The 16922-nt window shown below is 42.2% G+C and overlaps 2 protein-coding genes across 4 annotated transcripts in view; both read right to left on the reverse strand.

Moving 5' to 3' along the window:
- The window catches only part of eng (endoglin), a 40947-nt gene extending 39427 nt beyond the window's left edge, over positions 1–1520 (reverse strand). For both annotated transcript variants that reach the window (XM_062412471.1, XM_062412472.1), the window contains exon 1: positions 1410–1520. The gene's annotated coding sequence lies outside the window, so the exon portion shown is untranslated. The remainder of the gene's footprint in view (positions 1–1409) is intronic.
- Positions 1521–8402: 6882 nt separating this feature from the next.
- ak1 (adenylate kinase 1) lies at positions 8403–14613 on the reverse strand. 2 transcript variants are annotated; one of them, XM_062413329.1, is made up of 7 exons: positions 14500–14613; positions 10487–10524; positions 9585–9620; positions 9325–9488; positions 9107–9223; positions 8822–9013; positions 8403–8709 (listed from the first exon to the last, which is right to left on the reverse strand). In XM_062413329.1, exons 2-7 carry the CDS (start codon positions 10491–10493, stop codon positions 8644–8646), a joined length of 582 nt encoding a protein of 193 aa, XP_062269313.1. In that variant the 5' UTR covers positions 10494–10524; positions 14500–14613; the 3' UTR covers positions 8403–8643. The 2 variants fall into 2 exon arrangements, with proteins under 2 accessions (XP_062269313.1, XP_062269314.1); XM_062413330.1 differs by lacking the exon at positions 14500–14613 and adding an exon at positions 10808–10875.
- Between the last annotated feature and the right edge of the window lie 2309 nt (positions 14614–16922).

Raw genomic sequence — 16922 nt, forward strand, 5'->3', positions numbered from 1 at the left:
GGGAGAAATTAAAAGAGGCGTGGGATCGATGAGGTGATGTGACTGTGGATAACAAGTGTTGAATCGATCTGAAATCATGAAATAACACAAATATCTGATGCTGATTAATTAATATTAGTGACAACTCCTACATAAATATCATATTCTATGCAAGTAAATAATCAAGAAAACATTTGACACCGAGCAAAATGTTGCTTAAATGCCTTAAATTCCTTCATCGAATCCACCTCACAATATTTCTCTGCGTCTTCCCTCGAGCACAATGAGGAGTCTGAACCCACAGGGTTATCTGCTGGTCACTAGCTTCTGTTTCAGGAAGCACTACACGACATCGCTTTCTTTAAATAATATCACAATGCCCAGATCAGATAAGAGGGAGGGCTTCTCTTGTTATATGATTCATATAGCTGGAGGGGAAAGGAAGAGCCTGTGTAAACTGTTTATGCACTTCCAAAGGGAAAAGATGAAAAAAATCACATTATTTCCCTGGCCTTCAAACTGTAAGTGGGAGAAAATAGCTACAACTTGCAGTGTATTTCATAAAAGAGTACTTTAGAAATAAATGTCACAAAAGTGTGAAAAAGCAACTGTGTCCACTAGGACTGGATGATTAAACAACATCTGTAATTCTCATCATATTAGCTTCCTCAGAGGTGATATTAAAACAGGTTTATATATTCGCTTTCTGTTTTGTATTTGTCTTTGAGGATCATTAGAACCGTGATCAAAATAAAATGTATCATTATTATTATAATTATTATCATTATTATCATTATTATGTACAATTGCTGTGCGATCTTCACGTTGCTGTTACATTCTTTCTTATTATTTGATTTATAACTGTTTAGTATTGTAAAGCACATTGTGACTGTATACAATTATGTAACTTTAAAATAAAAAAGTTGTTATTATTTAATATTATAATCATCTGTATAATGCTTTTGCATAACCTAGCCACAGTGAGGACAACATAACACATTCACTCAGGAACATTATTCAGTCTTTAAACTTTTAACGAGCAATAATTTCACATGTATCGTGATGATTATCGATATCGACCAGTGATGGAATGTATTATTTTTAAATAAATCGAGCAGACCCTGCGTCCTTTTGTAGTAAACTGCTAATTCAATCAATGAGGGGAAATAATCCGCTAAAACGAACAGGAAATATCCCTTAAATAAGAAGAATAGCCTCTTTAGAAACAATCGGGACTTTCTACAACTTTATGACTTCATCAGTAACGGTGCTGATGATTTCATGACGCTCATAGTAAAGTTGAGTGGTCGAGCAGAGAGTTTTCTTACTGTCGTCTCTTCTATCAGAGAAATGCAACAGCCCCCCCCCCCCCCCCCGTCCTCTGGGCTCAGAACGAGTGAAACACACAGTGAAGAATCACACGCACTCACCTTTTCGTGCTTGCAGTATAAGTTGTCGTTGTGGAGTAAGTCAGGCTGAGTAATCCACAGGAGAGGAGGTGACAGCTCTCGGAGGTTTCACGGTGTCAGGACTTGGGCAAAACTTTTTCACTGCAGCCCTGGGCGGCGCACATTTGATTTTATACTCCTCCCACCACCGGCCTCCTCCTCCTCCTGCTGCTCTAGCTGGGGGGGGGGGTCTTGCTGCCCACTGTCGCGCATCGTCCTGTCTGCTCCACAGAGTCCACTGGCTGCGAGTAAATCTGTCAACTTGAACTCAACGACTGATTTGCACTTTTCATCCCTGAAAGTTAGAGGTGTCACAAATATATTGAGCTGCTCCTCGACCTCCAGGCACCGGGCTGCAGAGAGAAGAGAGAACAACACGTGCAACTATTCTGGTAAACCCCCCAAAACACACACAGCTCTGAGGGGAAATCAGATTAGGTAGATGCATAACGTTAGGTAGATGGATTAGATAAGACAGATTTCATCTCGAATGGAAGAGAGAGAGAGAGAGAGAGAGAGAGAGAGAGAGAGAGAGAGAGAGAGAGAGAGGGAGAGTAACATATTAATAGATATGCATGAACACAATCTATAAATCAATATACATACACACATATATATATGTACACACATGCATATGCACACATACATGCCTATAAAAAGCAATGTTCGTCAATATAAGGAAACAAATCATTAAAAAGGAGAAAAGTACTGAATTTAAAATTAAGACTCAAAATGACACATTGATGATGATGATTATTATGGCTGGTTTTACTTTCCCATTATAACATGCATTGAAACTGGTTAATTGTTGTTGCACTCTCCAGATCACAGGAAGAGGGAGGATGAGGGTTTGATCCACAAAGGATCGGATTTGAAACACTTCATAATCACAGTTTTATCTGGCATCTTTTAATCAGTTATCAGGCCGCACCTAGTCTGAATCCCACACCGGTTGCCCAGGAGCTGCTGCAGTCCTTCCAGTGAAGGATGAACCCAGTTTAATGACTCTTGGAGGGGTGATAGTCTTTAATACTAGCAGTTACACCTTTTTTATATGTCACTGTTTGCTGTAAAACAGGTTTATAGATGGATGTGAAAGTGGATTTCAGCCGCCCCTTTTCAGCGATAAGGCCTCTTTGCAGTTTTCATGTTCTCCCTGTGCCTACGTGAGATTTCCTTCCTTGTTTGCGTCTATATGTCCAAACGGATGAGCCGTATAGCGGATGAAAGCATGGAATCCAGACATCGTTTGTTTTCTTGTTTATATCCCTGTGCCTTTCTGAGTGCGACGTGGCGGAATGTTTTCCTTGCAGTGGAGGACGTGCAATAGATTAAAAATAAGTTTGAAAAAAACACTTGTATGTGGAATGTAGACCAACCATTGTGTCTGACTTTCAGTTTCTGGTCAGCAGACAGGAGACCAAAATGGCGAGGCAGGTATGCTTTGTGGATTTTTAAACAAAGGAAACAAGCCAGACAACCTGAAACAGAGAGTAATCCAGGGAAGGCAACTCAACCAAAGGACGAGGAAATCCAGGATGTGATGTGAACAGACCGGCAGAATGGAACCACGAGGAGATGGAGGGATGCTCATAGAGACATTGAGAGAGAAAGACACATTGACTAAAAGAGGCAGCGGTTATTGGACTCAGGTGACACATGACAGCAGGAGCAGATCATGAAGGAGGGAGAGAGGAAGTTAAGCGAGAGAGGACAAAAAAAATCAAAGTAAAAAACAGGCATTGATTAACCCAAAGTGTAAAGAGAGATATAATTAAAAAAATATATATATATATAATGAACCAAAGTCCAAGTCCCAAAATTCCACCAAGATTCCATCTGAAAGTGCTTTTAATTCCTCTTGATCCAGAAACTTAACCTTGAAATGTTAAAGGAGGTGAAACTAAAATTGCATTGGCTTGTTTTGGTCCATGTCCCATTCCTCCACCAAGTTTTGTGGGAATCTACTCAGTAGTTTTGGTGTAATCCTGCAGAACAACAAACAACAAACAAACAGACAGGGGCAGTAACGTCTTTTGGCAGCCGTAAAAAAAAAAGTCACATATTCCGTTTGAATTTGAATCATTTTATCAGTGATTTGTGATTCGATCATTACAACCTGCCAAACCTGAGACGCACTGGGAGGTTTTGAAATCAAATTTGATTTGTATATGCATTTCCTATCATCGTTTGTATCTACTTATTAAATATTGGATATATCTATTTTAGTTTTGTTTAGAGGAGCATTTAATTCTGGCTGGTGCTCCACCACCATCTAATAATTGAAAAATAAACAGGGGAAAGAAAGAGTAGACACAACATCCCTCTGTACAGAGCGGACCCAGATGAGTCATGATCCCATCAAATCAACTCTATGCACAGGAGCAGCAGAGGAGAAAAAAAACAGATCTAGTACAGACTTCAAAAAGGCCACAGACGCATTTAGAATAATTACAGAACGGCCGTAGCAAACAAAATAAATACAAACAGCAAATGTGTCTGTGTCTCTCTCTCTGTGCCTCATGTGTAGATGTCATTTTGTTACCTTTACCAAGGAGGTTATGTTTTCACCCCGGTCTGTTTGTTTCTTGATTTGTTTGTTTGTAAGAAAGATAAATCTAAAAGTGCCAGACGGATTACCAGGGAACTTAGTGAAAGGATGTTAAATGGAAAGGAACTCATTCAATCCTGGTGCAGCGGGATTGAATTCATGGTGACTATGGGTCCTTGGCGGAGGAAGAACTAGAGCAACTTCTTCCTAATTCTGATATTTCAAAAAACAAATAAGTAAACATTGAAATGAAATGATCGATATGACTCATGCAGCATCATCCAATGTTAAGGTGCTCTATGGAGCCTTGAGCTCAGGTCTAACCTTGAGTGCAGATCACAAGCACTGAATGACTAATGGACGTGTTAGTGTATTAAAAAAAACAAGCAGTGGATGTGTCCAAAATCCCTCATTCACTAACACTTACTCACTGTCTAGTGGACTTGTATGAGGAGGACTGCACAGTGAGCTCACTGGCAAAAGGATAAATCACTTTAGGACACTTCTGGCGCAGCAGTTATGTCGTTGTCACAGGATGATGATGCACAAAAATGCACACGTAATATAATACTTAAAAATCAAGTCCAAAGACCATGCTGTGATAAGCTGCTCTCCTCCAATCGCACATTTTTACCGCCACAACTCACAGATCTGTCTCTTGCTGGCCATAAAAAAAATAAAATATGCCATCAAAATATTAGGGACAGCCGCTAAAACAGACCGGTCTGTTAAAATGACGGCAAACATAAACCTGTCTGTCTTTATCCTCACGATAATTCAGATGGTTTTGAGAAGTGAAAGAGGGACTGGAATCCCCAGAGAGACGAGGCCGGTACGACACCTTGAATGCAATGCAGAGAGATACATCGAGTCCACTGTATAGGGTATGAAAAGTGTCTCGTAAATATAAGCCTTGTTTTCTAGGACTCGTTGATATTCTGCGTAGTGACTATGAACTCGCCTCGACCTCCTTCCTTCAGGCAGCGTGAACAAAGAGAAACTGTCTCTAAAAAAAATAAAGACAGTTTTACGCTCCCTGCTTTCTTTGTTAATTAAATACAGCAATCCTCACTTCTGCTTAATGGCCATATGTCATCATTTGGCATTCGTTTTTAGGTGCTGCGTCACATCTCAGGTTGGACAGAGGACGCTGGGTTCCACTGAAGCACTTCTCCTCCTTCAATGGCCTTTCCTTTTCCTTTTTTTCCCCTTTTTTTTTTTTTAAATGGAGCCTGAACCCAGCTCTCCATCCCCGCCCATGAGTGGTGTTTCAATAACAGGAAACAATCGGCCATCGTCTTTCATCGTAAGTTGACGTTGGTTCCCGCACGGTGCCACTGGGTCTCTGTGGTGCCAGCCGGCCGGCCGGCCAGCCAGCCAGCCAGCCAGCCAGCGCGCCACAGTCCGCAGCAGAGGAGAGACAGAGAGAATAAAGTATACGCGCCGGCTCACTTGTTTCCTTATTGTCCTCCAAGGGGATCTGACGCATGGCCCTCGCGGCGGCAATATCCGAGACTGATACAGGGCCGAAGGAGTCCTGTCAGCCTCACAAAACTGTTAAATGTACACACATGGTCCCATAAGGCGACTGATTGAGAGACATTTATTATTCTATTGGTGAAATCACTTTGAAATGTAATTATAGGTTTTTGGCTCAGAGTGAGGAAGTTAGGATTTAATGGAATGAGCAATCCTGGTTGTTTTTACCCCCACCAGGGAAACTATGTTTTCCATTGCGTTCTTTAGTTAGGAGGTTAATGCAAAACATATTTAATGCATTGGTGGGCCCAAGAAAAAACATATTCAATTCTGCAGCGGAATCCCGATCCAGATTATTTTTATTTATTTAATCTACGGCGGTAGCGGAGATGTACACAAAGGTCAAACTTCCGTGCAACAAGTTAAACTACAAACAAAACTGCAGCTGAAACTATGAGGTTGAACTGTCTGCTTGGACAGCGACAACTTTATGGACGATAGCCCGGGGTGGAATGAGGCAAATAGCGCCGAACACGCAATCGTTTCCTTATGAAACAATTAGAATATGGTGGACCAGATAATTCAGTCTAGATAATCAATGGGAAACAATGCTTTGACAGGGCGAGATAGAGCATTAGCCTCTGCAGAGGAGCAAGCTTTGTGACAGGTGCGATATGGGCCTATGAAATACATGTACAATGTTGGAGTGGGTTTGGTTCAGTGTGAAGAATTCAGTGACTTCTAGTGGTGAAGTCGTATATTGCAGCTGAATACCCCTCACTTCACCCTCCCCTTCCAAACACGAAGGAGAACCTGTGGTAGCCTCAAGTTGTCATAAAAACTCAAAAGGTTTAATTCGTCCAGTTTGGACGACCATAAAAAACATGGCCACCTCCGTAGAGAGGAGCCGCTCCCAATGTAAATATAAAGTATTTAAATATGAAGGGCTCATTCTAGGGTAAAGAAAACAACAATTCATACAATTTAAATGATCACACACTGGTGAAAACATCACTAGGAATATTTTATATGAAATTTCTGCAGACTCTTTCACCTAAATCCTATGCGGCCAAAGTTTTTGTGAAATTTTGTGAAGGTTTTGTGAACTAATAACACAGGGAGAAGGATGGTTGCACATGTTGTGCATTTATATATTATTCAGCCTTGCTCGCAGTATTCATGCATTCAGTTTGTCTGTGGCAACCTTTGATTTTCTTTTTGCAGAGGCTGCAGTATGTTTTCCACCTCATCCATTTCTGTTGATACCAAACTGAAATGTGATATTAATAACTGCTCTCCTTGCAATAATGTCACACTCTGCAGCAGCAGCCGCAGCATGAAGAGACCACTGTTATACAAAGTGCACATATTTTTAAGGTTCATCAGGAGGGAGCCTCACGCAGACAGTCACATTTGTGGATATGCAACTTGATTATTAACCCCTCTGAATAATCATTAAGTATCTGTCAAGGACTTAAAACCATGTCTTCTGCAAGAGGGTTAAAAATAAACGATTTACTTAACACCAATCTGCAGGTAAATGAATAAGTGATCCTCACCAGGCTTTTCCCTTTGGGATGTATTTACCTAAAAGTGGTGCACTATATTTGAGGGAACCAAAAATATATATACTTGCACATTCCTTCCTGTATTGTAGGGTTTTGGATTAATTGCCCGGGTTGGCTCGGGTTTGAGAGGAGTATTTATATCAAACATTTTTGGTACAATTCTTTTAAATCCTACCACTGGAGGGCGTCTGAAATTAAAAAATGTTCAAATCCTCCACATAGCGACTTTAAGTGAATTGCCAGCTGTCTTGTCTGCTCCAGTGTTCTGTACTTTAAACATCGAGAGGTGGCCCTTCAAATCCTCATCCTGGGTTCTGATCCTCCAACATGCAGAGCACAGCGACACACGGGCTCACAGTGTCCCTCACGTGTCTCTGCTGTACGTGCTGAGCTCCACCCGCCACCCCCTTTCTTCCACCTTTGTTTTGTACCTTTATTAGGTAAGAGCAGCATTCCCAGCATTCCGGCAGCATCCTCGATGACTTCATGAAAGTGCTTACAGACGCCTTCACTTGATTGACTTTCCGACAGACACATCCTGTCCCGCGCCTCCTCCTTTCAGAAGCCGTTTTCCTCTTCCTCATCCCGACAGCGCACAGTCATGATCAGAGCTCCCCCTGGAGAGTAGTCCGGATACCTGTTGCGCCGTTTGCTCGGCCAGCTGGAAGTGTGTGTGTGTGTGCGTGTGTGTCTGTGTGCGTGTGTGTGGAAGGTGAGAGGTAAAGGGAGACCTGGAGGAGCTGTGACCGTGATGAACTATGGCTGCAGCAGCCTGTCCTGTATCCTGTTGTGTCTACATGATTTCTGAAAAGCGTTTCCTTTTTCAACTTGGAAGGGCTGTTGTGTGTGTGTGTGTGTGTGTGTGTGTGTGTGTGTGTGTGTGTGTGTGTGTGTGTGTGTGTGTGTGTGTGTGTGTGTGTGTGTGTGTGTGTGTGTGTGTGTGTGTGTGTGTGTGTCAGGGTTAAGTATGTCTTTGTTCGTGGTTGCTCACATTGTCAGCAATATGCAGTAGATTGCACGTCACTGGTAACCACAACTAACAAATTAACAAATCCAAATTCTACGTATTTTTCCTATACTTTAATTGTCTTCTTTTACATTCACCACTTTAAAGTTACACATGTACATCTTCATGAAAAACTACAATGTTTCTGTGTTTTAAATACCGGAACAATAAAAATCCACAGTGGCTGCCATCGCTCAACGGCCTGATCTCAGTTCTTTTCCCATGATCTCTTGACACTGGACGAGAGAAGACACAGAGAAAGACACTGTGTGACGTGCACGTTGGCTCCACAGTGAGCAACTTAAAGGTCAGGAGGCGTCTGACCTCCTGCGCACAAGGCGTCACTTAGTTACAGAATGGAGGCGAGACTCTTATGAAGAAACAAATGGATTTTATAGATGCAGCTTTAAGCGGACTCATCGTCGCGTGAGCTCAAAATTGTAGATTCTTATTGCTGGAGTAGAAGTGGAGTTAAGGCATCTTTTCACCCGTCCTGGCCTCCTGTTGTGTTTCGTCAGGTTTTCATGGTTTGTCCTCATGATGTCGACACGGATGGAATAAAAGGAATAAAAAACAACAACCAGACACGGCTCGTCTAGTCGCGTCGTTCTACTACAGTGCATCAACAGCCTTGGACACTTGGCTGAAGACCTCGTCCACGGGCAGCTCAGAGTCAACCTGAGGCGAAACGAGAAGAGATGTAGAAGATAAAGAGCAGTTTATGTCAGATTCTACCATACTTATTTTGTTTTTTTTTAAGATTTCACTGTGACATGGCGGCCACACTCACCTTCCTCACGATACCACGGCTCTCGTAGAAGGAAATGACCGGCTCTGTCGCCTTGTAGTACAGGTCCAGACGCTTCTTGATGGTCTCCTCGTTGTCGTCGGAGCGGCCGCTGGTCTCGCCGCGCTTCAGGAGCCTCTTGACCATCGTCTCGCCTTTGGCGTCGACGTACAGCAGCAGGCAGGGTTTGCCGATCTGGGAATCCAAACAGTTGACTCATTCATGCTCGTTCTTTTTCCTTTGTGCAGTGATTGATTAAAGACAAAACACCTCACGCCCTCCTCCTACCTTCTTCTCGAACTCCTCGCCCTGCTTCACCTCACGGGGGTAGCCATCGATGAGGAAGCCCTTGGAGACGTCAGCCTTGGCGATCATGGCGTCCTTGATCATGTCCAAAACTGTGTCCTGCAAGTAGGCCCGGAATATCATCACAAGCCCTCACAAAGGTATCACAACCCCTTTGACCTATCAATATTATCGAACTAAAGTATTGGTTCCTCACTCACCAGGGGCACGAGCTCTCCCTTCTGCATGATGGCCTGGAGCTGCTTGCCCCTCTCGGAGCCGGAGGCCACCTCAGCCCGGAGCAGGTCCCCAGATGACAGGTGGGTGTAGCCGTACTTTGCCACTATCTTCTCACACTGGGTGCCCTTTCCAGAGCCAGGCCCACCTGAAGAAGAAGAAGAAGAGCAGGAAGCGTTAGTTTAGTGATTTATTGTGGTGCTGCTAAAAAAACGGAGACAAAGCTAATGTCACGTGAACTCACCCACAACGAAGATGATCTTGGCATCTTTAATTTTGTCTGAAAAGAGCAGGTACAGAAGAGGTTGAGTCAAAACTTGTGAACAAACCAGGTTGGGTGAGTCCAGGAGGAAAGTTCCTTTTGAAACGAACCCTCTCGACGGTGAGACGTGGAATCAGTGGTGCAGGTAGTCCCCATGTCTGTCTGTGCTATAGTGCAGGTTTGTGCTATAGCTCAAACAGTGTTGCCATGGCAACTGTTGTCACCTGAGTTACTGCTTACGTGAAACTAAAGGAAAAGTCTGAGCTACATAAAGATCAAATAAATGTTGATAGTGATAGATATATGTATTATATTTAGATTGTTTTTAAATGAAAACACAGAATTATGACTTCTGAGTATTTTTAAAACGATATCCTACCTAGTATTTTACAAGTCTAGAATTCTGAAAGAATACTGTGTCATAATAAAATAACTATGTTGCTAATGAAATGTGATATCATCATTTATTTCTCAGTATAAATGATATAACATATCCAAGTGCAGGATCTTTAAATGTAATATGAGGACAGTGGCAGTGTGGCCTAGTGGGTAAGGTGGGCGTTCCCCAACATGAAGGTTGCTGGTTCAAACCCCATTCTTCCCCATCTGCATGCCGAAGTGTCCTTGGCAAGATACTGTACCCCTAAATGGCCCTTCATAAATGTTGAGTGTTCTAAAAATGTAACTCGCTTTAGACAAAAGCGTCAGCTAAATGACATGCAAAGACAGTCACTGTATTCTCAAAAACGACCAGGAGAGGGCAGTAGAGTCTAAGAAACGAGAGCACTTCAGCTCGTATTACCACTAATAAAAAGCGAAACATTTTCCACACCAGTGAATCTTCATGAACGGAAAATCATTTGAACCAAGCGTGTATTAGTTACCTGCCATTTTGTTGCGTTATCAGAGGACGTTCCTTCAACTAAAAGACACAAAAAGACACAATTAATTTCATTGAGGCAAAAATAATAATTAACATTGGTCACAATTTTGGGGGGTTAGTCCATTATTGTACAGTAAACTGACACAAACAGTATACTATGTGACAGTTGGTATCAGCAAGTGGCCCAATTTTAAGGCTTTACACACTCTCTCTCACACACGCACACCCACCCACACACACACACACACAGCACCACCGAGGGAAGTTACCCGTTTAATCCGGATAATCAGAGAATTGTGAAATGAGAAATACTATCACTTACATCATAATGCAGTGGTCGCCAACCAGTGTCCGCTACTGGCGAAGGAGCTGCTGGTTTGTCGATAACCATCAAAGCCCCGTCAGAACAGACAAAACAGAAAGTGAAAGGCTGGAGGGCTTTTATTTTTAAAATGGGTTCGGGAACTGTTGTTAATACGTAAGTGTCACAGACAGATAAACACGTTTTATCGCATTTCAAATATAACTCCAGCGTTTCTGTCGACGGAATCCTTTTTTTTGTTAAGAAAGTTTTTTTTATTGTGAAGTTTTTGCATGAGCGATGCAACCTTTGATTTTCTTTTTGCAGAGGCTGCAGTATGTTTAAATACAGCCTCTGCAAAAAGGTACTACACATACTGTGTAGTACCTGTATTTATTTGAGTACAGTGGAGTTCTTTCAGACAAGGAAGTAGTCCCATTCATGGCCATATATATTAAAGTCATAGTCCATGTAAAAAACATTGTGCAACTTTCTTTGTGTATGTGTATGCTCGTACATTCAGCCTTTAACAGATATTGCAAAAACTAATAAATCCTTGAATTTAGTAAAAGACCCTCCTCATGGGATTTCTTGGAAGATATCAGGGTGGTAGTTCTCGGCTTACCATTGGATTTAAAAAGTGATCTTGGGCTCGAAAAGGTTGTTGACAACTGATCCAATGTATCAAGAAACACATTTCTTTGACGTATCACCCTTTGGATGATGTAGCACTAGCAGTATTAATAATGTTGATAATGTTATGTCAGTAAGTGCATGAACATAACTAACTATTCTAAGCAGCATTTACAGAGAGTCTCAACACTTATCACGCTTCGCCAGTTTAAAACCTATTAAAATAATCAATAAAAATCTATTATTAAAGCTATGTTCGAATAGAGAAAGACACAGGGGTGGTACATTTAGATATAAAAGAGAAAATAAATAAAAGGCGCTCTTGCTGTGGAACAACTAAACAGCCTTTATTAGTGCAGCTGTAATATGGCAAGGAGGAAAAACCAGGAAACTATTCAGGATGTCTACATACATTTTATTGACTTGCCAATCTTTCCTATTTTTCACGTATTTTGAAAAATAATGTCATTCTTAACCTGATTGGTGTAAATGGTATTTATTTCATGCTCCTAATCCAGAATAAGATCTAGTCCCTTCAACATTTGATCAGCACCGGAGTGTAGTCATGTATTGTTAGTACTGACTTTTTCTCCAGAAACTGTAGCTTCCTGTTTACACGTTTCTTTCAGACTTGGAGACAGAAATGAGGGGAAGGAGGAAGGAGGAAGGCGGCTGGCAGAGTGTAAAAAGATATTGGATCTTCAAGTGGCTGCCCGTGCCTGTGTCATGTGCTCGGGTTGAAAATGAGTGGGTTTGACTTTAAATAACTTGCTTCGACAGGTGCTGCCTGGGCCAAAATAGTTTCTCCACAGGCCGAACACCCCACACCCTGTCATAGAGACTTTCACCTTTCCATTCTGGCACGCTTACCCCAGTTTTGGTTGCTGTGTTAGTTACATCATTTACAGACACGTGTGTACTAATCAAGTAACAAGAGAAGTTGCTGCTCGGACTTTTTGTGAAACCAGAATTGTAACGAGAAGCAAACGGGTGATTTCTTAGTTTAAATGTTAGGGAGAAAAGTTCTTATCGTAATCAAAAATAAATTTGTAGGTTTTGTGTGACAAGAGTTGAATTTGAGCTCGCAGGAATCTGGCTGTTTACTCACTGGCACCTGCCTGCTATACAAACAAATCTGTAACTGCGGTGCCAGACTGATTAATAAGCTGTTACAGTGTTAGAAAGGTGATATGATCCGTGTATGGCTCTACACTGCAGCATAGGACATAAATATGAATTACTGTTGTATTGCACGTGGTCCAGCTGACAGATCTTCTTATAACTCAAACTAATACGTGTTCCCTGGTTTACTGTAATGACACATCACACCAAATGCTCTCCTCTTGTTCTCTGGTTCTCACTCGCTCTGCTCCTCAGCTCTACCGCTGCCACTTCTCAGGTGTCCGGTTCTAATGCGAGCGCCCATTAACCCCGTGGTTCTGTAAATGTCACTCGGAGGCCGGCGTCTGAGTCAGCACAGAGCTGGTTTGGGAATCCCACTCTGGCCTATTATGGTGCCATCTTTTGAGTCCTCCCCTACTTCTTTGGCACTTGAACCCAATACTGGGCTGTGAATTATGGAAGTGAAAACTAGATGCAGTGAAATTGCCCTCATCGGTTTCACAGCTGAGGCCGTATCAGTGCTGGATGCGGGATTTTGTGACATGTGGCCAAAGCCGTTTGAATTTTAGACGGCTATGGCTGAGGGGTTAGAGGGGTCGTCCTCCAACCAGAAGGTCAGCAGTTCGATCCTCAGCTTTTCCCACCTGCATGCCAAAGTGTCCTTGGGCAAGATACTGAACCTTTAAACGGCCCTTCATAGATGTCGCTTTTGATAACAGCTTCCGCCAAATGACATGTAGTAATGTAATAAATACAAGGACTGGCTCTATATTGTTTCCCTTCAAAGTCTTACGGCTGCAGAAATAATGCAATACCATGCAACTGCAGAAAAAGTAACAGAAAGATAAAGTCACACGCTTGATATTTCATCTAAAGATGTAATACATTTTCACCCAAATGTCAAGTGCGTCCCACCCTCATGTCTTATTACACTTTTTTAAACATGCAGCCTGGCTAAAAAAAGACCCTGCCAGTCTGCAGCTGTTCAGGGATAGGGTGTCAAGACGGCTGCATGGAGATGAAGCTCTCACTCACAGCGCCCAGGAAGTACAGAGACAGCAATGTACTGAGCGGTTCAGGTATTTGTACATTCTTCCCATACACCGCTTAGTTACTTAGGAACTCTGCACATTAATTGGGCGCACTGTCTCTTTAAGGGAGAACAGGGGAACCTTTGACGTCAGTGCAGTGGGAGATATTCCATGTTGTTTGTGAAAGGATGGAGCGACATTAATTCATTGTGTGTGTGTGTGTTTGTGTATGTGTGTGTGTGTTGATGTGTGTGCCTTCTAAATTGCAAACTTCCTCTCCCAGGAATCAATAGCACTCAGCCGCCTATCAGCTGTTCATGACCCTTACTGAGGCTAAACGGCATGACAGTGGAATTAGAGTGTGAGAGCAGCTAGTGTGGACTTGTCCTCTAATGTGTGGAGGTGAAGAAGAATGTTTAAATGACATCAGGGTGGAGGCGGAGCGAATAAACAAATGTCTGGAGATGAAAATCCTGTTTTGTATTTTGCATAGCTGTTATGAGTGTAATAACTGTACATGAATCACACACACACAAACACACACACACACACACACACACACACACACACACACACACACACACACACACACACACACACACACACACACACACACACACACACACACACACACACACACACAGACACAAGCTACATGCTCTTCCCTGCACAGAACAATTTGATCCTCTGGCAGTGTCGACCATCTTTAAACAGTGTGACTGGTTAGAGTTTGTCGAGAAGCCAGACGACAGTTTGCCATTACAGTCTTGTGTTATTCTCCGTCCCATCACACAGCTCTGCCCACTCTCACTCCCTCTCCCTGACATCTCTCCATTCCTCTCCTCTCCCTCTGACAGTGTTCACACCCAGCCCCTGCCATTTGCCTGCCGGTTCTTCCTCAGTGGAGCCTTTGTCCTCTGTACTGACCTCTCTCTCGACGTGTGGCTCTAGATCCCAGTGCAAAGGGCTGCTATCCCTGGATCCCCGTGAGTGTGTGTCTGCACAGTTCCTGCTGCACGGCAGCCCTCCCTCCCCCTAGCCATGCCTTTTTATAGCTCAGCTGAGCCTGATCAGGCTGCGTTGCATTCTGGGTGAGAGGGAGGAAGAACTGGCAAAGGGAGGGAGGGAGGCACGGGGACGAGAGGATGAATGACAGGAGGCTGAAATAGTAAGCAGCGGGAGAAGAGGAGAGGGGCTGTGGTAGAGGGTTTTGTTTCAGGTCATTAGGTAATAAATGTCCACATGACTGTATCCCAGCAGCTTCCTTTTGAGAAATGTGATTTTTTTTGGTTGGATTATTATTCGATTGTGTGAACAGAGGATCATAGATGGGGAATCAAACTTCAAGGGAAACAATAATCTGCTGCGACACCACTATGATTTCGCTTGAAACTGGAAATATTATGCAGCAGCTTTGGAGTAGGTGCAATAGGGGAAGAAAAATAAATCACAACAAAGAAAAACAGAAGCTGAATAAAAATCAGTGTGGTTTGACAAATTCTTTACATCCCCTCTCACTCTTGGTCGTGCAAACGGGAAGCTTTGTGGCACTTTGTGCTTTGTTCCACTGGAGACTGTGCTTGAGAAATCCAGTCCAGTGATTTTGGTGCTCTCAGTAGACCCAGGACTTATTTTCTAATACAATGAATGGGATAAAATTCTGTGCCAGTGTTACTCATGTGATTTTCCTAACCTCAAAAAAAGAGGAATTTATACGTAGAGACTTTGCAACCCAAGCACTTGTGGTCTCCATTTTGCGTGCATTTTGTTGATTGCAGGAAGGATAAACATCACTTCCTGTATCCGTCACGCAGCGCTGGACCACACCGACTAATCATGCATTACGGTCTACACCGTCTACACAATGAAAATTATATGTAAATCTTATTAAAGTTGTAAAACAGAGCTTACCTCTTTTGGGCAGGGTGCTATCACTATCACTACATACAGATAAACAGATCTGTTCAGGTCAAAAACACTTGTTTCACTTGAGATCTTATAAATTGTTCATCTCTAACAGATCAAAGGAATCTATGACCACTGGCACTGTGACATTAAAACAAACGGACAAGAAATTCTTTGCTGAATGAATCCCTTGAATTGTTCTTTTATTTAAAGCCTGGGGACATAATTAGTAAGTCACAAACCAGTGTTATTCTTTCATCTTGACCCTGATGAATTTCATCAACCACTATCTTGTTTTTAATTCCACAAATCTTTATTTTCCTTTATCCTTTCTTCCTTTATTAATAAACCTAAACATTTTTATATTTCTACATCACTTTTACACTCAAAAATGACCCATACAGTATGTATTCACTACGGAACACATGTCATTATTTCACACAGCTTCTTTTGCACATCTGATGCATTCAAGTCTTATTTTACAATCCATGATCCAAGAAAGAGAAATATATTCGATACTAACTAGCTGTTAGCTAGCTAGCTTCTTTTCTGGTTGGCTAACCATTGCTAGATCAACAAAATAAAACTTGAAATATAACAGTACTGTATATACTTATTGATATGAAGAATAACCTGGGACTGTAATCATAGGTGAAATGTTGGTCCTTATTGGCAAATGCACAGTGGAGTTAAAAAACACATTTCCTGTTTCATGACAACTAAGTAAATGGACCTGTTCAGGCCGGGATACTGATCATGTGACAGAATTTTGGTGCTGATTGGACAATGCACAGTGGAGTTATGAAAACTTTGTCTCTTTTGGCGAAGGATCAACCTTTAGTGCATCTGAATGTTTAAACGATTTGAGTTAAGTTCACAATTCTGACCATTGTCTTATGACTTGTCTGAGCTCATTTGAGCGGTATATTGTAAAGCAGCCAGGAGCAGTCCATCAAAGTAGAAAACATGTCACTTCCTGTCGCTATTACGTGGCACTGTGACGATGAGTCAATATTGACATATGGATATGTTCAGGGAGGGACTGTGATCATGTGAAAGAGGTTTGATGCGGATTGGACAAAGCACAGAGGAGTTATAATAAATCCACATTTTTGGGTGAATCATCAAACTTTGACAACACGCCACCGTCACAGTGAAGAAAACTCACAATTTGACTTAGTTTTCATCTCCATGGAGTCAAGATGACACTCGCCGTATTCCATGTTAATCAGATTAAAGGATTTTGTTAAAATACACGTGTAAAACAGCAAAAATCCAAAATTGCATGACACGCTTGTGTAACGAATTCCGTCTGGTTAAGATCAGTTTAACCAGACCGAATTGCTGCGTTTTAGGGGGCGCAGTTAGGGCCATTTTGCCACGCCCATTTTGAATCACCCCAGAATATGTACATTTTAATCAGGCCTGACGACTCAAAGTTTGGT

This window comes from Platichthys flesus, chromosome 19 (assembly GCF_949316205.1).
Source record: "Platichthys flesus chromosome 19, fPlaFle2.1, whole genome shotgun sequence".
Classification (NCBI taxonomy): domain Eukaryota; kingdom Metazoa; phylum Chordata; class Actinopteri; order Pleuronectiformes; family Pleuronectidae; genus Platichthys; species Platichthys flesus.